The sequence below is a fragment of the Chiroxiphia lanceolata genome, chromosome 19 (genome assembly GCF_009829145.1).
Source record: "Chiroxiphia lanceolata isolate bChiLan1 chromosome 19, bChiLan1.pri, whole genome shotgun sequence".
Lineage (NCBI taxonomy): Eukaryota > Metazoa > Chordata > Aves > Passeriformes > Pipridae > Chiroxiphia > Chiroxiphia lanceolata.
The window spans coordinates 9,224,666-9,249,070 of NC_045655.1; the positions used below are offsets into that span (position 1 = coordinate 9,224,666).

The window sequence follows — 24,405 nt, forward strand, 5'->3', positions numbered from 1 at the left end:
ACAAGTAGAACGGGAGAGGCAGAAGGGAAGGTGTGTACAGGGATCTTTCATCTCCTGCTGGTTTAGAGGCAACTCCTCTGCACACTTAGAAGCTGCTCCTGACCAGGACACCCAGGGAGGGGCAAAGGCACAAACTGATGGGGCTTTTCCCCAAACTGAGAGACCCACAACCCCCAGACACAGACCACAGGTAACTAAAAGGATTAAATCTAATTTTGCCCAAGCCATCGTACTTACACTGTCGTTGCTTCCTTTGTTGTCCTCGTACTTCGTCTCTATATGAATGGAGAATTTAGGCAAAAAGGAACACTGCAACAGAAGAAAGATATGTTTAACATAAAAAATACACCTTGTTTCATCACCTGACATATTCAGTACAACCCCTTCGGTATCAGCTTTCTTATTTTCTGCAGGTTACTTCAAGAAAAAAAATGTAAAAGTTCACAGAACATAAAAGCAAAGGGTTTTATGATTCTGGAGGGATGTAGAGATTTCACCTAAAAGCTGAATACTATAATGAAGGTATAAATAAATTAGTAAAGGCACTCTGGAATAACTAGATACAATGGTTTCCATGCTCACTATGCCAAAGAGTTCAAATGTACTGAATGCCTTATTATAAATTTAATTCACTAGGATCTTGAGAGCAATTTGATATTCCTCATCATGGATCAGTCTATCCCTCCTATAAAATAAGCCAAGGACACTTCACTACCTGCAGGTCCTGACCAAACAGACAGCAATGCTTTCATGTGTGAGGGCTTTTTACAATTTTCAGTGAGAAATGAATTTTAGTGTAATTTCCTATTAATGAAATTAGGATGGATGATGAGCTGCTGGGGAAATTCCTTTAAACTAAACCCAAATAAACTTTCCATAATGCAAAAAAATCAAGGATATACAAATGTTTTTCTATTAAAGATAATATTTCTGTATTTATATGGGAATGAATTTATTTTTCTGAGGATTGCTTAGCTTAGCTCTCTTATGAAGACTAGAATTTATAATATTAGGCAACATAATTTGAGCAGAAAAAATACTTCAAGTATCTTTTATTTAGCATGTCACAGTTTTTCTTTCAAAGCAGCTCTGCAGGTAGGCAGACAGAGCAGCTGTGTAACCAACCCTGAGGGACTCCAGTTCAGCATCTTTACCATTAGTCACCAAGTCTTTCCTTGCATTAACTGCCAGTTCCTCGTGTGATGCAGCACTAATCCCCTACAGCAAATGACTCTTTAAGGTGCTGTACATGCAGGTTATACAATGAGGACACGGTGCCTCAGTGGCTACGGTGCTCTTGGCCCAAGTTTGGGCTTGATAACAGCGGGAGAGCTCTGAGGGAGGGGCTGATGACTAAGGGAGAGGTGATTTAGGAGGCCAGGTGGAGTTGCAGCACAACTGAAATGAGGAGCCAGCTCCCTGCAGACTGCAGAAAATATATCCCTTCTTCCATGGATATCACCCAACAAGTCAATGCTCAACCTTCTTCTGAGCACAGGATATCCAGTACTCAACCAGCACATCCACAGTCAATCCTTAAAAAACAAGGGAGAGAGTTTTCCCAAAATGAGGTGCTGTGAAAGGCAACCCCCCCCTCCTTTGTTGATCTGAGGCGTGGCTGCAGTTGCAGATGAAATTATGAATAAAGCCAAATGCCAGATTTCCCTTTCCCCTTGCTACTAAAAAAATCCCTGCTGTTTTCAGTCACTGCCTGGAGGTCACCAGCTGTGAGTCAGGTCATGACACTGAAATGGTGCTGTCCCAAATATTGACTGTAGCAGTTCACCAAGACACTGCTTCAATCTAGTTGTTGATTCCTGTGACCCAGGATCTCAACTCTAATTAAAACATGAGATCTTCTAACCTTGTATTAAAAAAAAAACCACTAAGGAAAGACCAAGGATCCTTAGAGTAGTACAGAAGAATCATAAGTGCCTTTTACCTCAAGCCACCTCATTAGAGAGCAGAGTCACCCTGTGTAAACCCACCCACAGTCAGCCTCCCTTGTTTTAGGCATGGAGGACTGTGACAACCTAATTTGAGATTATAAATGGTAACATGGGTTTACCCCAAGTGAAAAATTCACCCAAAAGTAACTGCACTGCAAATATATCTCCCAGAAAACTCAAGTGACTGGCAGCCACTGCTCCAGCAGCCGTGGGGGGTCTCGCTGGCTTTCAGGAACACGCTTAGCAAGGCCCAAATTTTTGAACATTTCACAGAATGTGTCTCATGATTCATCAGCTGCGCTCTGACTAATTGGCAGAGGGCTCTGGCAGAACCAGAACACTGTTTATGCATCATTCAAAAGACTATTATTCATCATGCAAAAAGTTGTTGGGTTTTCTCCCCCCTCCTAAAGTGGCCTCGTATTTACTTAGCCGGGATTAAAATTGTTATGCAACAGTCAGAATCAAACTGGGGAGTGAATAATAGGTAATAAACCTTTGAGCAGATTTTTTTTCTTCCAAGCACTACTCCCTTCCTGCTCTGCCTCTCCTGGGGCCCATGTTCTTCCAGCACAGACCTGGAGGTCATCAATCCCCAGCACACTCAGGAATGCACAAGGTACTGTTTTCAGCTCTCCATCTCACTGTATCCACAGCTTGCAAGGTTCCTCTTTGGAATAAAATAGTGGCAAATTCAATCCTTAACTTGAAATTAGACTTAAGTTCTACGAAATAGTACAAAATCTTCAGTGTCTTCAATGCTAAGGTGTAAAGCTCTCAAAGCAAGTGTCTTCTATATTGTCACCTCCAGACTTTTTAGATGTCTTATAAACCCCTTAAAAATTGTAATACCCCAGTATACCTGTGACACTTAAAAACAAACAAGGGAAATATTCTCAGGGGTTTATTTGCTTGTTTTCTTAAACTTTCTATATTTGGCACCTCAATTTTGGGATGAGCTGAGAGAGGTTTAAGGCTCGTGAGAGCACTCAGTGCAATTAACGGCCTGTAACAGTAATTACCACACACGAGAAGGGGCATTTCCACATGAAAATGAAGGGAATGAATGCAGGATACAGGGGCATTTCCTCATGAAAATGAAGGGAATGAATGCAGGATACAGGGGCATTTCCTCATGAAAATGAAGGGAATGAATGCAGCACACGGAAAGCACAGCCTGCACTTGCATTTGCAATTCCCCACATACAACCTCTTGAAAAACGAAAGGCCTATTTTTAGCATGGTGATTGATTAGCGTTGCCATGGCAATAAGCAACACTTACAAGAACAGGGTAGAACCCAAGTGTGCCAAAACACTGCCAAAGTCTTAAAGAGACAGTCAAACACACGGTGTGTGACAATGGTTTTATGGACAGGGCTGTCAGATTAACCTTTGCATGGTAATTACACCCGAGGTGGCTGCAGGAATTACTGGAGTTGTCAGTAAATATGTTCGTCTGAGAGAGGTTTCTTTACCCTCTGGAACCTGCTTTGTGTGAGTGATGCCAGTTCATCAATGCCATTGCAGCTGACATTTTCCACATTTCCTTTTCCACATGGTTTCTGTCTGCAGAGTGTTCAAAGACCTGCTAGAGACCTCACCCTTGCACTTCACTTCTCCTGCTCCTTGTGAATATTAATCCACAATCCTTGGCAGTTATTTTTGTACAGTAAGAATTAATCCCACTTTTTATTTAAGCAGCAGAAGCACATCCCCCTAAATCTTAACATAAAAGCCTGGCTAGGCAGACATTTCATGTAAATTTTCTCTCTCATTTCCCACCACTTCTCAGACTGATGATTTTTTCTATATGGTCACATATACATTATATTGGCAACACAGGTGGAACTGGATCCTTTACAGAGCAATCTCCATGGAACCTCCAGGTAAAGAACCCAGTGATTGCTACAGTGAGGTGAGACTGGCCAAGCCAAATTAAATCTTTTTTAACAGGGTCATTTCCAGATACCACACCCTTCAAATTAAAAAATTTTGGGCACTATTTTGGTACTCAGTAGGTGACAACAGCATTTCTTTGCTGGAGATCAAAAAACTGGGAAAGGCAAATGGAGTCCCTACTTCTCTATAACAAAGGGGATGTGACATTAGGGGGTAGTGGAAGGTGGAATATCCAAAGTTCCTTGGAAAATGGCCACCATGTTATTGAGTAGCCTCAGACTGCTCCAGACAGCACTGCCTGTGACCCCCCAGGGCTGCTGTGGGATCCAGGTCACAGACCAGCAGCCATCAGGATGACAAGGGTGGAAGAGAATAGATGGAAAGGGCTGGGCAGGGGGTGGCAGGATTGGGGAGATGTGACTCCACGAGAGGGAGGAGAATTTGGACAGCAAGATAAGCACAGGAAGGTGGCAAACAGCAAAACAAAAGTGCTGTTGAGTGGAAAGGGTAGAGAACAATATAAAAGCAGGGCTTGAAAATAAACCAGGGAGCAAAACTCATAAACAAGCTGAGAAAGAAACCCACTGTTTGTATTACATACAATAACTTGGAGATGAAACAGTGACTAACAAGTTGCCTCCAACCACTGTGAAACTCTTCTCTCTGGCTTTGCCTTCCCTTAGGATCTCTCTCTTTGATGCATGGGAGCAGTAACCTGCTTATTGAGGAGGAACAGCAGGGAGGAGCTGTGTGCACAAGTGGAAACGACAGTCCCATCAATCAGAGGGGTTTGGATTGCTTCACAATAAGCCAGTGCTGAAAAAAGGGAATTCTCTAAGCAGTTTTGATTTACTTGTTTCAATGGGATTAAGCTATTAGATGAGAACACAGGTTTGCAGCTTTCTAAAAATATGTTATTTGGGTTTTATAAATACTACAGAGGTCCTTCCTGTTTGCTGGAACCCCTAAGGGACACAAATCTGTGTTTTTTTAGAGCAGTGGCACCAGCCTGTCTTCTGAGTTGGGGGTGAGAGGGGAGGAATTCTGGTAGTAACTTTGCATTAGGCTCTAATCCTTCAATAAGAGTCTGTTACACTTTTCATGCAGGCTCTTTATCTACTCAAACTGGAGAAAAGTTTATGCACTGAAGAGTGATGGGTTACATCCAAATTTCAAGGGCTGGTAATCAGACCAAGAGAACACAGGAAAAAACTCTACAGCCATGTTTATCTGAAACAACTATTTTCCTTCTCAAGTCATCTCATTATAAAAATAACAGTTACAAAAACCTTCCTTCCAGATAATTTACTTCACAGATAAACCAGCAGCAAAGTGAAGCACAAAACATGCCTATTCTCAAAAGTAATCAGAAACCAGCAGGTCAGTAATGGACCATTTAGCAACTCTCACTCTGGGGCCTTGACACATACCAGATGACATAATTTTATTTTCCTCAGTCATTTGCTGTGGAAGAATTAATGTCATTGTGATAAATCATCAAAGGAATTGTTGTCTCCTGCTTTCTGTTCCATAACTGTTTTTCATAAACATTCTGAATTTATATCCCATTCCTAAGTTAATTTGAGACATTGGCATCTTGAAGGAATCCTCCTCCTCACAGGGAGTAAACCATGTCATTTCAGTGTTTATTTTGCTTTACATAATTATGAAACCAACAACTGGCCATAAATTATGCACAAAAAAAAAATTTGTCCAGCTGTTTTTTTTTTAATTTCAGCCCCAGAAGTGAAATATTGCTAACAACACTGAAGCTGTTCAGGTCAGGCAGCAAATCTATTTGAAATGCTCCCTGGTAAACACTTGAACTGCTCCTTCAAACTCAGAATTCTGAGTTTGCTTCAATTCTGTTTGTACTTTTCCAAAGCTCTTTGTGCTCCAACTTGAGAGCTAAACTTTGTTTGGCTCATTCTCACTGCACTTCAATCATATGAAGTTTTTGTACCACGGTTTAGTCACCAAACATTTGTGATCTGATTATTTGTTTACTTGAGGGCTCCTCTCTTTTTTTTTTTTTTTGTCCAGAATCTCCACTGTCACTTGAGCAGCTCAAATGGATATTTGCTCTGTGCTGTTTGTTTTCCAACAATATCCCAGGGCAGGCAAAGAAACTTAGTTCTACACAATTCCTTTTCGTTTGGTTTGCAAGAGACACAGGTTTGCTTTCTAGTTAATTATTTCTAATCCAGAAAGAAAAATAACAAAGCCTCCTGCAAGTTCCCTCGTTCTTGCCCACCAAGAATAGCATAAATATTTTCCACTCAAGAGACGTATTTGCCAAGGCTGTGATAAGCTGGCACACAAGGGGTTGTTGAGAGCTACAAGGCATCTTTCCTCCATCCTCCAAGGGACAAAGGCCCCAGCAAAGGAATTCTTTCCAAAGCCAGCAGCTTTCCCCCTGGGAATGCAGGTGTAGCTGGGCAGGAGGCACTTGCTGATACTCAAGTGCTGGAATCCCTTATGGAATGGAATCCATGGGGCTCCCTTTCTGCTGTGCCTCAGATACAGGATCCCAATTTTATGATCTTAAAATCAACCTAATCACAATATTAAATGAACTCTTAAAAATCAATCCTGTATTTTAGCAAGGTAGCTTGTCAGGTTTCTAATGACAAGACCAAAACCAAAGCAGCTCCTGAATAACCTGAAGAGACTTTCTCACACAGCCACCTAAACTGAACTTTACAGGGACATCTTACTCCCGAAATAGCACCCCCAAATCTGCCTGACTTCCTTTGGCTTCAGCTCCCAAAGTATTTTTTTCGACTGCTTCCTCCCTCTCAATGTCAGCAGGAAGCTTTCAAGGATTATCTCCAGCTCTGAGACAGCATTTCTTGGGACAGTAGCCATGTGTCATCTTCCTGGTAGGAAATCTTTTGTGTGGCAGCTTTAACGAGGTACATCTGCAGATGCTCCCCTGACAGGCCACGATTTCACATCTTACACACCACAAAGGCATTGCTTGTGCAATAGTTCTGCTCAGCTCATTATCTCAAGTGTGTCATCTGCTTTCCATACTTTTAATATGGCTGTCAGGACTTGGGTTGCAGACATGCTGTTTGCTGTCAAATTTATCCATAACTGGCCCCAGATTATTAAGGACTAACATCATGACAGTATAATTTCCATTCCTGTTTTCATGCATCCAATCACTCTTGGCTTTTTATACAGCCATTGCAGAGAGCAATGTTCTGAAAATTATTTTCAATGCCCAGTGAGCGTTTTTTTCTTAGGTGTCCTAATTTCAGGCCCCTAAGAAGGTCATGTTTATGAATTCCATAATATTCCACAGGAGAACCAGGTTGATAGAATATGGGCTTGAATATTTCTCACCAGCCTTTGTATTTTACAACTGAAAAAACCTTCAGACCATCAGCAAGATTCAATCTGTTGTTCATCCTCTTCCAAATCACTGACAGACACTGAAATAACATCCTAAGCCTTTAAGGTCCTTCCCTCTGTTTAGAGTGGAACTTGAAGGTTAATAAGGTGTGAACACACCACAGAGCAGTATGTACTTGATAAGATTATGCTTTATTTATCCAATTATTGGCCTGCCTTTAGAATCAGTTTTCCATGAAATGAGGCTCAATTTAACTCTTACCACGGCCCACAGACCCTTTGGAGGGAATTTGCTGTCTCTAAGAAAAGGGTTTCCAAGCTATCTTACATATTTTGGGCAATGCCTGTGGGCTTATTCTTTCCTTCAGAATTCTCTAATGACTGCAGAAGATCAAAATTTAGAGAAATATTCCAGACAGGGATAGGAATTATTCCCAGTGGTACATTTAACATTTTTGTTCTAGATTCAACAGTTTGAGGCAAAGGCACTGTCTCTGTTTTCCGTGAAGTTAAATTCACAGTCTATCAGCTGCATTAAAACATAGTTTAGATTTTTGTCTGCAGTAGTTTCCCTCATCTCATCCCAGTATTTCTAGTTCTGTTTCCTTGCACCATGGTGAGTAATTAGTCCCCAGCTCCCCCAGGCAGTTATACTGTCACTTGTGACTGCTCTGCCTACCTTCTATACTTGGAGACCAATTTAGTTTTACTTTGCAAGTCTCTCCAGCCCTGCAATCATTTCTGCTGATGCTCCTGAACATCTCTGTAGCTGTTCACCTTCCACCAACCTGCACTGAAATGTGTCCCAGCTGTGGTTTCATGGGATTACACAGAGATCACCTCCTGGTTCAGGTTCTCTGAGCACAGCATTGCTGTTTGGTTTTGAGAATGTGCTGCATTTCAAATTCAGACACATATATTTCTGTTCCCACTCGTCTCTTTCAGTTAAAGAAAAAGAAAAGATTCACATAAAAAAATTCAGATTTACTTTCAAATATCCAGTGGAGAGACATCAGTGCAACACAGCAAATGTCACCTTCCCAGCCTAAAACTAAATGTGCTCTCAAAGGTAAACCCTTAATTAATGTGAACTGAAAACATCTTCGGGCAAAAAGAGCTGAGAATTTGTCCCTCATTACTACTGTCCCTTTTGGGGCATTTGTGTTTCCTCTGACAATCAAATGAACTTTAAACATGAAATAAAGCAGAAAAAGAAAGAAATATCTACAGCACATATTGAAAAGCACAGTTTGGTGCTTCAGGTTTTCAAACCTGGTCATTACAGTTTCAGCTCTTGGTCTCCACCTTTCAGATCTGAGCCTTTAAATCCCTTTATGTTCCCTCTTCCACATTTATCACCCTGAAATCTCTTTCCTCTCTTTATGCTTTATGAGTTTTTAAAAAATCTGCACAAACATTTTGAGCACTGCAGAGTTAAGAAAAACAAGTGGATTATGTTTTATCCACCAGTCAGAAGTTCAGACTAAATCAAAGCAGGAGTTTCCAGAAGGTCCCTTCACCTGGAATTTCCTCACCATCTCCTCCTCATCTTCCAAAGGCTGCTGAAAACTTACTGTACATTATTGAGGCCAGCACATTTAAAACAATTTTTCTCATGATTTATGTGCTATATTTTGCCTTAGTTCTGCTAGGGGGAATAGCTGATTTTTCTGGGCACTGTGCCCAGATTATGTTTAATTTTGTCTACAGATTGTACAGTTTCCCAGATACTATACCAGAGAAGAGCATTTTATAAGTTAATAAAACAATAAATAAAATAAAATCTGTTCTCATGTCTCCACGTAATAACAGGAACCTTAAAAGCCTTGCCCTGTTTTACAGAAGCTTCTCTATGTTACAGTCAGTAACTACAAATATATCAAATTATTTCGAAGTGATAAAAAAATAAGGTAAATAATTTATAGGATCTCCATAGAAACACTTCAAATTTCCCCTTAAATTTCTTAAACAAATAGCTGAAATAAAGTTACACTACTGAATCCATTATGAATTAGTTATATTAGAAAGGAATCAGTTTGGATTCTACTACTGTATTTTACATATTTTTTCTATTTTTAGAATAAAAAGAGGAAGAAAAACTTACTGTGTATTCTGATTTCCAATTGTCCATTTGTAAAAAAAAGAACGATGAGGGAAAAGAAAAAAAAGAAGAAATGTGAAATAAAACAATGATGCAAGATCCTTACAGTAAACATACATTAATAATAAAGATTATTGTGTCAGATAGTCTGCTGATTTTATTTGACTTAAGTCTATGGGCCAATAAATTTAGGACACAAGTCACACAGAACTCAAGCACCTGATGTTTTCTTTGCAAAGATGAAACTGCATAGATACAACTCTCCAGTTTTTACCTGTCCTTATAGACATATAATAAATAATCTTTATTTTCTGATATTAGTAAATATAAGGTGGAAAAATATATGCAGTTCAACAGGAGTTATTACAGAAACTTGGCATCTATTGCTCCGTATGTAACTTGGAGCTTCTGAAGATAAACTCAACTATCCCAAAATCACAACCCACTCATCATTTCTGCTTTAATCCTTACCTGTGATTGTGTAAGGATAATAATTCCAGGCCTTCTCTGTAACATAAAATATTTTGGGAACGACTGCTCTAGCCCAGCTAGGCAGTTTGCTGAAAGGAAGAAGAAAACATAAAATTAGAAGACTTTATGACTTCTGAGCCTCGTAGAAAAGAAGGTGCTCGTTTCCTGGCAGGTGTTTTAGGGGCCACAGCAATGCCTGGACTTCACAGGAGTGTTTTCATTTTTCATGCCTCAGCTTTCCTCACAGCACAGGTGAAAGCAAGGCTGGCTCCCCTCCCCGAGGGAGCAGGTCGGTGCCAGTGCAATGATCGCTGAGCAGATTGAACCCAGGCTGCAGATTTGGGGAATTCCTGGCAGATTTTGGGAATTCCTGGCCCCAGCCCTTTGGCCATGGCTGGACTCAACAGGTTGGTCCACCCCAGGTGTAACCAGGGCACCACACCCTTAACCACAGGGAGGCACCCTCTGACAAGAGCTCGTGAGGAAACACGGATTTCAGTCCACTTCCATCCCAAATCCATGATTTCTTCTCCGTAGAGGCTGTTTTTTCTCCCTCCATATTCTCTGCCAGCGCTCCAACCCTCATGTTCAGCTCACCTGGCACTCAGCTGTTCCCACACTACCAACACCAACTCCCAGGTGGGAGGGTTTTCTATTAAAATTAACAAATCACTCAAAACACCTCGTGAGGTTGGTAGGCAGCGTTTGCCCCTCTCTGCTGATGGGAAAAGTAAATAACAAAAGGGAAGGGAATTAATGGAACTGATGTCACAGCTCAGAGCTCAGTCTGTCAACAGAACTCACCAGCATGGTGGTACAACAGCAGCAGGACCAGAAATGAATGGATACAGCATCATTAAAGGTTAATTAAATAATACTATGGCAGAGGGGGAGCATTCTTTTACCACGGCTCTCGGGTCTCTTATTTCCGGCACTCTGGTCACAAAAACTGATGAACAAAGAAACATTTTAAAAAAGCAAGTTCGCTGTAATTCCTCTTTCAAGCCTTTCTTACTGACTTCAGCTATAAGCACTGAGGCTGCCAGGACTGGTCACTCCAAGGCACCTTGGGGACCACAAATATCCCTGTTCTTGAGGGACTCGGTTCCAACTGTTGGTCTGGCCAAGCGTCGAGAAGGTCACCTGGACCAAGACTGAATCTTTACTGAACTGAACCAGAGGCTTTCAAACCTCCATTTTCCAAGTGGAAATGTTTGAAACAGTTCTGTTTAGATAACTGTGTGCAGAAAGTAAATTAACTTTCCACGTTAGCAAATTTCTGAAGAAAATACAGTTCGGATCATTAGGGTTTATTTAACTACAGTCTAGCTACACATAAATATTTTATCTGTCCAGAGGCAAAATGCAGAGTTAGTACATTATCTACAGATCCAAAGCCAAGTGCATTGACTTTTGCTCTTTGATGACATTGCTCAAAACTCGATTCTTTTCTTTACATAAACCTTTCTTGTGTACAGACTTTTAAGCAGCATTTTACATTCTGGATAATAGACTTCCCTGTATCAGATCTGTTTATTTTGTCAGCCTCTGTCAGTGTTTTTATGACTGCCTCCTTTACCCCTGCTAAACTTTACTCTGATGCCTAAATTATAAATACCAGAGGATGCAGAGACTTTCAGCTTCTGAAAACATTGTTCCAGCAGGAGAGAAGAGGCAGTAAACAATTCTAAATATAACTAAGGTTACACTGACACTCGAAAACATACATCTGCTCATTTTGCAGGTTTTTTTGGTTATTGTTTTTAGCATATTTGCCTGTCTACCTATCCTCACTGGTAGAGCACATCTTGAAAAAATTAATTTTATGAGCAAAACACATATTATACTAATTGCCAGTAACTCCCAGTCACAGGCACACATGAACTGTTCCAAGGGTCCACTCAGAGAATGAAAAGATAATATTTCTATTTCGGCAGCACAGGTATCTGTGGATCACATTCTCTCTTTTATTTTTCTTATTTTTATTCTTATTATTATTCCCCAGGTGAAGTTCAGTCTCTCAGCACACAGGGAAAATGTGTTTCTTGAAGGCAGTGCAGCTGAAACCACTGGTGAGCAAGAAGACCCTCTGCAAGAATTAAAGGACTGGCAGGTAAGAGAAGATAACACGAATAATGCACAAGTATTTGCAAGAAACCATCACTGAAATACAGAAGCTCAAATTTCTTCAAGAGAGATCAGTCCAGAAGAAAACAGAGTGAAGCAAAGCTCCCCAGTTTATCTGGGCTGTGGGCCCTGGAAGGAGAAAAGCTGAGGCAGAGAAAAGCTGGTGTGAGGAGTCCTGTTCCTCAAGGAAGGCAGGCAGAGAAGTTTGCAGCACATCTTGTATGGAAGCACATCTCCTGGAGTGAAGCTTTCCAGGGATATTTTGGCCTCCAGGCACAATCCACAGTGGCCTGAAAACCTGCTGATCCCTCCCACAAATAGCACTGCAATATCTGGTGGCACTGTGACACCAAACCCAGCTTAAAATGGCAAATCTAGAGATGGAGGATTCACAGTTATTATTAAACTTGGTCAGCCTGATTTCAAACATCCACCGCAGCTGGAGGTTGTGGATGTTCTGAAAAGATTTGAGTGGGCACTCAGATCTTCTTTGTCAGTCTTTGTACCCATCTTTGGCTGAAAGATCCTTTGTCCCACTGCCTGCACTACCAGGAACAACTTCCCAAGTATGGTTGGTACATGTTTTCTAGGTCCTTGTGGTCGTTCTGAATCACCCTCAAGTGGCAATTCTGAAATGCTCTTCAGTGCTTAAAGCCTTATTGCTTTTTAACATGTTGGAAAGAAATATCCAGAAACATTTAAAAAAACCCACACAAATTCTGGGAGCTCTACAGTGGGAACACATTTATTGATTTTTATCAAGTCCTGTATCTAGCCTGTGAGAGACCAGTTACAATTACAATAATATTAAATGTTGGCAAGATATATATTATTGGACTCCTATGTTATGTGTGTGTGTGTGCAACATCACTGGTGATTGAATTTGGCCTGAGTTAAGGTCAGAGATGTCAGAGGTTTGCAGTGCAGGAGTCACCTGCAATGTAAAAACAATAGCTGGAGTGTTTCTATGCCCACTCCAAAAATGCTGCAGAGCATAAGTTTAATAAAATGAAACAGGCCCAGGGGAAAAGAAGAACTTCAAAAAAGCAGGGATATTCAATTAGATCAGCAGTAGTGCAAACGGGAACAGATTGAGCAATATATTTCACAGGACACAAATCTATATATAAACATCTCTGGCCTGGGAGTGTGGAGGAATCGATGCCTCAGCAGCATCATTTCACCACGGGAAGAGACAAGTCTAAGAAATGATGGAACTTCGGGGGAACAAAAGCAAATTGTCCACCAGGTCTTTAAGCCTGATGGTCCAGAAGGTTGTCATTGTAGGAGCCTAACGATCATTTATAATGCAAATTAACTTCGCCTAGGCAAACTCCACCACCAAAAATGTTGGCTTTGGGACACCATTATGAGGTGAGATAAACTTAAAAATAATATTTTAATGGTTTGGTTTTGGTTTTCTTTGGGGGGGGTGGTGTTTGTCGGTTTTGGTTTTTAGTTTTGGCTCCCCCTCCCCAACAATTTTAGAAAACGAAATGACAAACAGTTCAGTGTAAAAGAAAACAAAAGTTCTGATTTTCAGGACATCCTTAACTTCAAGTTATAATTCCTTCTCTTGGAAGAGATTCTCTAGAAGAAATAGCAATAATCTCTCTATTTCAAGCCACTGAACTATCCCATCTTTGGCTGTCAGGAAGCAGCAGGTATTCCTGGGAACATGTTCCACTGAAACAGAAAGGCTCTCTCTTTGCCTGCAAGGGGCATTCCTTGCAAATTTTTATTACAGCCCGTGCTGGGAGAAAACAGTTTTATTGCACTTGCCTGTTGAGATAGACACGTTTCTCTGTCAGCTGCCCATTGCCATGGTTGGGGTCTTCAAAGGGCTCGTTCTGCACCACTTCCACCCCCTCCCCTCGGTCACTCTGCTCATGGCTGTGCTTGCTGATCATGTACAGCTGGCCAATCCTGTACTGCAGAGCAAAACCAAGACAAAAAGATTAGTTTGATGTAATGATGCAATGCTATGTGCGAATAAAAGGTAGTTTAAAGGCAAAACATGCTATTTTTGGGGTCCTCCCGTTGTCTTATCAAGTCCAGGGCACCACTTGTGGAAAAAATAACAAAATCTGTGTGCGTGCACATGTAAAGAATTAGGCTGTAAGTACATAAATGAAGAATAAATAAACAATTAATCTAGTGCTTCCACGTGCTGACAAGGGATTTTAACCAGTAGCTGAACTCCAAAAGTTCTGTGGGACAGGATTCTCAGGTCCTGCCTTGCAAAAAGATTCTGGGTAACTATTGCTGGTCCACAGGAACCAGCAGTTAAGAGCACCAGCTCTTAAGAAAAAAAACAACAAACCACAAGACTCTAAGCCCTTTGAAAAAAGAAGTTTGAGATGAGTGATTTGGCAATATTATTAAAATGAATTTAAGCACTTGAATGATTCTTTTTCAATAGGCTCTTGAGTTACTCAGGAAGCCAAACCCCAGGAGGATTGGCCCAACTTTGCTATCACAGAAAAAGAAGTTGTTGCACCAGCAATTGATTTTTTCTCACTATGTCTTGCATGTACACCAGGGCTTTTGCCTTCAGAGAAATATAACAAAAAGTACATCCTTGAACCTTTGTTAGCAAAGATTTTGGAATACAACTGTACTTTCCCATTCATTTTCTGGTCTGAAATTTTATTCTCTAATCCTTTACACATTCTTGAACGTACCAGGGTTCTTATAACAAACTGTCTTTGGACCTGTCCAGTTTTCTCCACTTGGATCCCTCTCTCTCCCCCAGAACAATTTGTTTGGGCATATACCTGCCAATAACTTCAATCACATCAATCCCTTCCAATACAAAGAACAACCTGTTAATTTGGGGACTGGCTGAGCTGCCACACAGGCTGCCAAGGACCAGCTCAGCATAAGCAAACAAAAGCACAGTGACAGTCTGACCTCCGAAAACTCCATGAGATTCTTGTGGTTATTGCCTCTTATAAACAGCAATCCTATCACATATTTGAAAAAGCCCAAATCAAAAGAGCAATTAGCCTGGGAAAAAAACCACAAACAAACCATCACAGACTTTATTAGGAACTGGGAACAGGACAGTCTTAATAATCACAATGACAAGGAATAGGATGATGGAGGAATAACTCCAGTTTATTCCTCTGCAGCAGGCAGGCCACAAGAAGGTAAGAAATTTAGAACTTGCATCTTGCAGGATCATTAAATCCTAACATTGTTTTACTTGCTAGTCCCGTTATCTACCTTTGTCTCTACTGAATCCTTTTTTCCCCCCCTATCTCATCATATTTGAACATTTTGCCCTAACCTCCAAAGCTCTGAAGAGCTGCAGACCTCACACGTACCCTTTAACAAGATCCATGACAAATTGTCTTCTCTTTTTCACTAACAATAAATGAATGCACTGGTGCACAGGCAAGGCAGAGTTTGTACACAGAGGTTGTGGATTTGATCTGATCAACAAGTACAGTTGGAAAAAGAATAACTTTCAGGCACATGAAGCTGTTCTTCAGGTCTGAAATCAAAGCACCACACTTCAAAGCCGAATGCAAGTTGAGAAAAACTGCTTTGCCTTTAATTAGATATGTATCAATTAGACCCCCTGAGAATAAAGATGAGTGCCTGGGGAGTGACAAGGATGGCATTAGAGAGGAAAGGTGATAAGGTTCTTATCTTCTAATGGAAAGGAAGAGGTCAGTAATTTATATCCTGTGCCATATGAAAAGGCCAGGTGAGCAGAGGGCAGATAAATTACAGTTTGCCATAAAGTCAATATTTCGATTGAGATCTCTCTTGGGATTTTTGTTACCCCATAAAGTCATGACTTTTAGTTGCCATGGACACCTCTGGAAAGTGTTTCATAATTGCACATATCAATTTCCTATTTCCATGCAGTCCCTTGTAATTCTGCTCCCGGCTTGAATGGTCAAACACAAACACCTCAGTTTCTGCTGGAAATTCTGGCTCAGAAACATCAAGATGAAGGTACATTCACACTGACAGCTAACAGTGGGCTTGTACTAAAGCCTTCATTTGCTCCAGCATCATGAATCAGAGATACCCACAGAGGTTGTTGTTCTTTCAAGGACCTACACTACCATAAAATGCTTGCAAAATAATCAACCCCCAAAGCCTGCAAATCAGTCTGAGCAAACTCTGCACTCTGTAGATCAGGAGCAGGGCTGCCAAGGAGCAGCTGCTTTACAGGTGCTGCCCAGTCAGTGCTTAAAGGAAGGTTCCCCTTCTCCCATGAGGCTCAAAATCCCCCACATTCCAATGACACCCCAGATCTCCCAGAAGGGATCCAAGGCAGCTCAGCAGGTGCCTCTCACTTGGAAGATGCTGAAGGGAACAAGGCACCAGGAGAGGTGCTGGACAGCTCTCCTGCAGCAATCCCACTGCTCCTGCCTCTCCACAGGCCATGGCTTTCCAGATCTATGGATCTGACACCAGGCAAGGAGAAATACCCCCCTCCAAAGCCAGGTTGGATGGGGCCTGAGCAACTTATCCAGTGAGTGGCATCCCTGTCCCTGGCAAGGGGGTGGAACCAGGTGAGCATTAAGGTCCTTTCCAACTAAACCATTCCAGCTGGAATTCTACAAAACATACTTTAAAGTAGCTAACTTAGCTCTTTTGTTTGCTATTCATTTGTTTTTATCTGCTTCATAATATTTCAAAATCATTCTGGAGCACGATGGAAAATGTTAACTTCCAAAATAATAGTACTTCACCAAACCAGAGAGTACAAAACTATTATTTCAGATAAAATAACATGTTTTAAAGTGACTGTTTCTATTTACATGAATAAAATCCAAAGCAAAGATGTGTCTTTTAGAACTTGTTGGAATTTAAATGCCTGAATAAAAAGTCACAGCTTTTTCAAAGTTCCTACTGATATTGTGGAGAAACAGCACTTAAGGACCATTTTACAGCAGCAAATGATACTCATTATTCCTGCAAGGGTAAACTGATGTACCACTATTATTTATGTTGCTCTATCACAGTCTGAATTTACATGTTCTTAGCTGCAAGATAATTTGCCAAGACCATCTACTGTTCCAAGGAATTCAGTAAAAGTTCACATGGTGGCACCTGACCTGAATTTGGATCTGGACAAAAGGTCTTTGTTCGAAAATTCTTCTGTTTAACAGAGGAAAATTTATTCAGTCTCAGAGGAAGAACTTCAAAAAACAAGTGCACAGCACATGGAGTTGGAGGGTTTCTAAGGGTATTGCTATGTAGTTTTTGTAGCAGACTTGATGTTTTCCAACCCTAACGAGTGAGACATTGTCTGGGTGGTGACTCCTCTTCTCCTTCAACAGGCAGATGGTGTTTGCTGTTGGGAATTTAGTCAGACAAGAAACAAGGCTCATGTTAGCAACAGCATGATGGTGGTCAATCTGATTTTGTTTTAAAATTGTAAATGAAACCAGAAGCTTTTTCATCCTCCAGATAGGAGGGGGAAAAAAAAAAGAAAAAAGAAAAAATGAAAAAAGGGGTCCACCCTCCCCGTCTCTCACTTGTCGAGCTCCCACTGTCTTTAGCAGAAGCTGCACAAGAAATCTTTGCACAAACATGTCTGAATTTTTTTCAGCCTGACTGACTGTTGCTCAGGGTTTGATCTAATACAAGTCTCAGAGTGCAAACTTTCCAACTTCGTGTGGAATGTAAAAAAGAAACTCTCTCAAAGGAGAAATTATGCCCCAAACTCTCTCTTATCTGAAATTTTCATACCACTCCTTGAAGGTCTTATCTGAATGCTCACAGAAAATGTAACAGATTTATCACTGGCTTCGTTTTACGAGTCAATTCTCACATTCAAAAGAATGGTTGAACCCTTTCATCTGCATTTACTTTTCTATAACTAAACTAAACCATTGGGGATGGTGCTGCCTTTTCAATTTCTGCAATTTTTTGTTCTAAGCCAGCAGTGAGATCCCTCCCTGCAGACAAAAGCTGGAGGCCAGAAGACACTGAGTGTCTTTTCTACCTATTCAAGGTAAGGATTGTTCAGCTGCATTTCCACAATGGAAAGTATTTCTCACGCAGTGATTCATGCTAAAACATGCCAGTGGCTTCTACTCCCATTCCCAGAAAACTGCAATGGTAAAACAGGAAAAAAAGGAAGAAAACCAGCACCCACTGAACTGCAACAGATCTGAACTTGTGCATGAGGGCAGCTCGAAAGGGCATAGTCCTGCCTCCACTGATAGCAAGAGTTGTTTTGTCATTGACCTCAATTTAGTAAAGATTTATTTACAGCAAGAAAATACCATGAATCAGCTTCACCTTTAGTTCTGTCTGCCCAGCTACACTGAACCCAAGGGCATTGGTTATGGCAAAACAGTAGCAATTTGATTATGGAATTCTGATTGATAGAATGCTGTCTCATTCATAGAAAACAATTTTAAAACACATTTCTGATCTATTTTCAAGTCACAGTCTTTGAAGACTCTTTGTGTGCTCCTCGTGAACATGTTCCAGAACTTCAGATTTTTTTTTATATTAAAAATATTAATAGGAATATTATTAATCGCTTGTCTGTGTTTAGAATGATTTAAAACAATTTCTGATTATTCCTCAAAGGACCACCACAAGACAAGCACGGTGATCCCAGGGAAGTTCCCTGTCCAAACATGCACAGCCTTGTCACTCTGAGCAACCTCTTCCCAGCAGTTTTCCAGAGATATTTTACCTCTGGAATAACTTGTTGGGAAATGTACTTGCTTGAGTAAATATTTTTGTTTAGGAGGATACACTGAGGTTTCCTTTTGTGTTTGTTTTGATGTTCAAGGCATTGTTTTCAGGTCTGGATGAAGCCCTAAGCCTGCTATAAATATGAAAAGCTTTCTTTGCCTGAAGACAGGCAAAGAAAGCATTATCCTTACTTTATACTTGATTAATTGGAACAGAAATTAATATCTCAACCTGAAAAGAGATGTCTGTGATAGGACAGGGAATTTAGCCTCAATCTAGTGATTTCCAGCTCAGTGCTGTTACCACAAGACACACCTGTAATTTCTTTTTAATTCTAAACGGTAATTACTGAAACAGAAGTGGTTTCTCTTATCTCACTCACTAACCATAAATCCTTCATGTTAACACTATTAGACATCATTTTAATCTGCCTTCTGAGGTGGGTGAAGCCTGATGCATCCTCATGCTCATTTGGAGGCTGGAGCAGAGCCCTCACATGTGGGCAATTCCAGCCCTGGCTGATGGAGCACCCAGGCTGTGCCCTCTGATCCCCAAACTCCTGCAGATGATGATTCACAGCTATTAACAATCATTTCAGAAAATCTTGTCCTGACACAAGCCCCAGGTTCTGACAAGGTGATTTGTTTCCCCCTGTTATTAACATTCCTACATGGGTTTTAACAAGAAGGGAGGAATGTGCAACGTGCTGGTGTTTGAGGGGTTTGTGTTGGCTCCTCCTTGGCTGCTTTTTGCATTTGGGTTTTGGTTTGGTTTCCTTTCAGGTGCTGCACAGAGCTTCTACTCTGCAAGCAGTGGAGGTGAGGATGTCTTGACAAACACCATCCTCAAGGTTTTACTGCAGGACATTGCTATGGAGGGAAACTAGTCAAACTGAGAACCACTGTAGAGTTAGAAAACGTCTTGCCACTGAAATAATCCTTGGTTTTTACATGCAGGAAGAAAACAAACTCAAACTTGGAAGTCTCTGTTATGTAGCAGAACTTACCAGTGTGAAGTAGTGGTTTGTACTTCTAAAATAGTGATTTTCCTGGTGAAATAACTACACTGTGGGTTAGGGTCCTGTGAGAAGAGTACTGCTGGGTTTGACTGCTTGGGAAAGTCTGCAAGGAAAGCATGAATAATAAACAGAGAAGGCAGAGATCTGTGCAGAGATCCCAGACTACCCCTGAACTGACAGTAAATCTCCTTTAGCCTGGCCAAATACAGCGTGGAGTCTACACTAATCCACCATTTGACTCCTTGTTTCCAAGTTAAGCTGTTGAGAGCAAACCAGGCACCTCTGCACTGCATTCCCTTTGTCAGGCAGAAATATCCTCAGTGCAAAGAAGTTTCTCTGAACTGGTGTTTCACGTGTCCCTGAGGCACAAGCAGGAGAAAGCAGCTCCAGAAGCAGAGGCAGCTTTCTAAACTACCGTCTTCAAAAGCAAATCTGTTTTTATCTACACGAAAGATCAATCAAGTCTCCGAAAAAACCAGAAGGAATAACCCCAAACATCTGGGTCCATATGATGCACTGCTGGGATTCGAGGCCCTAGAAAGTCATTTAGAGGTATAAATGTCACCTCCCTCAGTAATACATAAAGAATCTGACCAGTCAGAGTTTAGAGTTGAGCTTGAAATTTTTCTTTCAGCTAATTCCTGCATGCATCTGTGAGTCACAAAGCACCACACATCTGCTGACTTGCATCAGCAGTATTCTTTGCTGCTGCCCAAATTCATGGGAACAAGCTTTTGTAGCCTCACAAACAAACAGTTGCAGCAGGAACAGTTGACTTTTGCACGCTGTGAAGTGCCATTCTTACTGCTTTCATGCTGCTTTGCCTTTTCAGGGAAGAAATTACATCCTTTAGATACTTTATCTGTCTAAATTCCCGTGAATGACAGTTCAGCAACAATACAGTGGATGTTCAGAAAGTCACTATCCTCTGGTACTTCCAGCTAAAAAAACATGGCCTACCCCAAATTTCCAGTATCCTGGCACATCGTGGCTTACAACCAAACAAGTGAGATTGAAATCAATGGCAGCAGGTCCAGATCTGTGGTTAACAGGTGTACAATGAAAATCAAAATCAAAATAAATGAAAATTAAGTTGCAAATGTTCTGCTTGCATGCAAATGGTTTGCCAAATATAGCTCATGTCCTGTTCAAACTGTAGTCATTTTATGCTTCTACACCAGCTGTGCTATTGAGAAAAGCCAGCTGTTTATCTGCAGTGTACGAGCTCATAGATTTTTAAGAATGAGTTTTCATTAACAATATTTTACTGTGAGTCAGCTGGTTACATTTTTTTCCACCATTTACACTATGTTCTTTGGACATAAATACCAATAATGTTCTATTATGTAGATTTACACATGTATTTCCAGCAAAGGATGCAGATCCATTTTCCAATGTCTCCAACATCCTCTGCCCACATGAAGAACAGCTAAAAGGGACCTACTGTGTCTCTGGACCATTGATAACCAGTTTGTCCTGCATACTGGGACACTCTTCACTTCTCCTCAGCCCTGTTTATCAGGACCTGTCTCTGATTATCTGCAAACATGCCATGTCTTAATTACACCTTATTGCTTTTCATGCCCAGTTCACTCTGCCTTACAGTGCACAACTGCTTTGATGATTAACACTTTTTCCAAGTCACTACAAAAGCACATTTTATTTGTTAGCCACAATTCATTCATGAGACTGTAGTTAATTTAAAGGCTGAAGTTCAAGGAGCTGTTCAGTAAATATCTTACAATTTTAACTTAGAATGCAGTAAAATGAAGTAAAACGACAACATCATTTCTGTAGAGGTTACAAAAGGGTTTTTAGTAACGTAAACTCTTCTCCTGGTATTCCAGGAAAATGCTATTTCCATTTCAGACATTCCAAGAACAGTCAGAATGGACAAGCATAGCTTCCTTCTCAATCCCTGTCACTGATCTTTTTCCAGCAGCTCACAGGGGGTGACACACACAGGAATTTGTTTCACTCCCAGTGAAAAGGAACATTCTCCATGGACTGGTGATGGGGATGGAGGAGTTTGCTCTATTAAACCTGGCAGCAAAAGCTCTTATCTATTTTTTTATTAAAATAAACAGGATCTAGGAGTGGGGGGGAGAAGACAAGAAATCACCTCGTGTGCCTTGTGTATTAAACACAGTTCTGTTGGTCAGTCAGGTAATGCAGCAAAGGGTTGGGCTGCAAAGCTGGGTTTGAACGTGAAGGTTCACTCCTGTTAGTGCAAGATTTTTAAAAATGTATTTACTTGAATTCAGCTCAGTTTAAGCTGGGAATATTCTAAGTTGCAGACAGCCCCTGTGCCTCTCAAAATTCAACAGACTGGGGAGCTGGGTTTATCTTTAACTCTAAATGGACCAAACACGTGTGCATCTATTCAGGCTTTTAGAAATTATTTTCTCTTTTTTTGCATGGCTAATGGTGTTTGCTTAATGTTTAAGTAGAACTTCTTTCCCCTCAGGCTTCTTTTCTCTAATTACTCTTCTTCAGTAATTACTCATTTTTATGACTTACAAGGATCTCTCTCACACCAACTCCATCAACTTTCAACTACGGAGAATTCAGTGCTTTCAGAAAGAAATATTTGCCTGTAAACTTTGAGTTTAGAAGCACCAAAGAGACTACAAAGGATTCCATAAACTTTGTCAGAATCACAGAAGGGAATAGTTCTGCAATTAGATTTTTTAGCAAGCAAGTTCCTTACAATGCATTTCAAGCAATATAACTCTGCTTATAAATATGAAAAAAGGAGAACTTCCTTAGGATACACAATCTAAAATGAATAAAACAGCATCAGAATTTAGTACTTAGTACTTACAAGCAGAACAAGACAAATCCAATCTGCCTTCTGATAACTTATTCAGAAGAAAGTGCAATTTTGTTTGCTACTTACAATGAAACAAAAATACGCCCACAGTCCAGAATGTTTCATTTGATTATTACAAATACTTCATCCTACTTGCTGATCTTCTAAAATAAAACTGACTTCAATTTAATTTTTCAAATGCACGTTTTATGCCTGCATCCTGTAGATAAAAACAATGTTATATACAATCTAATGTCTGTAAATAGTTGAGGTCACTCCATCTAACCCAGAGCTCAGGGTGATGAAGATTTTAAGGTTACCTAAAGTCATCTGATGAAAGGAAGCACGAGAGCAAGACTTGAGCTGCATAAGAAGGAAATGAAGACATAACTTTCCTCGCCACTCCCTGATTTTTAAGATACACTGAAATCTCAAAACTAATATGAAAAGATATAATTTTTTCCATTTTACTTCATTAGAACAAACCTTTGCAATTTAATACCTACTCTGTAAATCTGTGACAGAATCCTCCCACGTTGCAATGAGTCACTGCTGGCTCACCTTTGCCTTCGTTACACGCACGAGTCTCTAATAAATGTCCTGAGCGTAGTTAGGGGAGAAACCTCTTTTCCTGCTACTTATGGAAAACCCAAACTGCAGCCAAATAAACTCCTGGGCAGGAACCCCCCAAGTTTGCTGCAGAAGGCAGTGCAGGGTGACACCTGTGGGTGCACGGAGGGAGGGTGAGGGTGCTGGGGACAGAACGTGCTGCCACCTCATGTCTCTGTCCAGAGCAATTCCAGGCTACACAACCTTTCATTTCAAACTTTCCACCTTGAGGGTGCAAGTTCTGTGACAATATACAGATGGGTGGAATTGCTGCTTTCCAGCACGACACAGAACAGAAGCTCTTACGTAAGTATAAGCAAAATTTCCAGGAAGGACCACATTCCTGACTGACTGACAGGCTACAAAGCTTCCAGAGCAGACATTCCTACAATACCACATGTAGAATGAGAGGAGGATGAAGGCAAAGAATTCCTGCCAAGGAACTCTATGGGCTTAATTCAATTTTATCATAATCCAGAAATGTGAAGCTCTATGGTCTCCAGATGTTTTGGAGAGATGGTGTTCCAGCAATTAGGCATTCCAGCAGTGCTTATCTGTTCTTAGTGTCCTGTAAGGGGAGTGTAGAACACGATACAAACACAACCAGCATCTCCTCTGGGGCAGAACCTGGAAACAGTAGAGAGGGAGGTACAGAAAACTGCCACAAATGTGCAGATTTTAACCAACACAGAAAAATTACACTGATTCATCACACTTAGGAAGATTAGAGAAAGTGATAATGTTTGGGTTGAATGGGATTTCATTTCTTGAGCTTATACAGCAAATAAATATCTTTATATTCCACAGGGATAACAACAGTTACCCAGGGGCTGTAAGTCATAGCTGGCAATTTCTCAGTGCAGATATGTAACGTGTCAGAGCATCCAATGGTACAAATGGAGCCTTGACCATACACCAGAGAACTAAAAAACTCTTCTGGGACAGATATTCCTGCCCTATCCCTCTGGATACCAGCAACAGCAGTGATGACCACCAGGAGAATGAGCAGCAGCTCCTGGTTCTGGGCTGGACTGTGCACTCTTTTACAGCAGCTTGTACACAAGTAACAGAGAAATCAATTCCTCAGTACTTGCCAGTGGGAACATCTTTCTTTCTGCCCCAAATAATTTTGTTTGGTGTTCAAACTTCCAGGTACGGAGAAGTTTCCGAAAGGCCACTTGAGCTGGAACAGATCCTGTTGAGCTCCATGGAAAGACTCTCCTGTTGACTCTGGAGAGCTTTGTCTGTAAGTGAGCAAACAGCTTCCCTGCACTCCCCATCCCAAGTTAACCACTTCCTCATTAGCTGGAGCAGCTGCGTCACTTGGAAGGGATCCTTTGGGGATAAGAGTTCAGGGTGTACAGTAGCACCAGGGAA

At 40.9% G+C, this 24,405-nt stretch overlaps 1 protein-coding gene across 2 annotated transcripts in view; it reads right to left on the minus strand.

Moving 5' to 3' along the window:
* PITPNC1 (phosphatidylinositol transfer protein cytoplasmic 1) overlaps nucleotides 1-24,405 on the minus strand; it is a 78,000-nt gene that overhangs the window by 27,603 nt on the left and 25,992 nt on the right. For both annotated transcript variants that reach the window (XM_032706562.1, XM_032706563.1), the window contains exons 2-5: nucleotides 13,691-13,839; nucleotides 9,782-9,870; nucleotides 9,314-9,321; nucleotides 238-309 (exon numbers count right to left, since the gene is read on the minus strand). In XM_032706562.1, coding sequence (XP_032562453.1) covers nucleotides 238-309; nucleotides 9,314-9,321; nucleotides 9,782-9,870; nucleotides 13,691-13,839 — 318 coding nt within the window. The remainder of the gene's footprint in view (nucleotides 1-237; nucleotides 310-9,313; nucleotides 9,322-9,781; nucleotides 9,871-13,690; nucleotides 13,840-24,405) is intronic.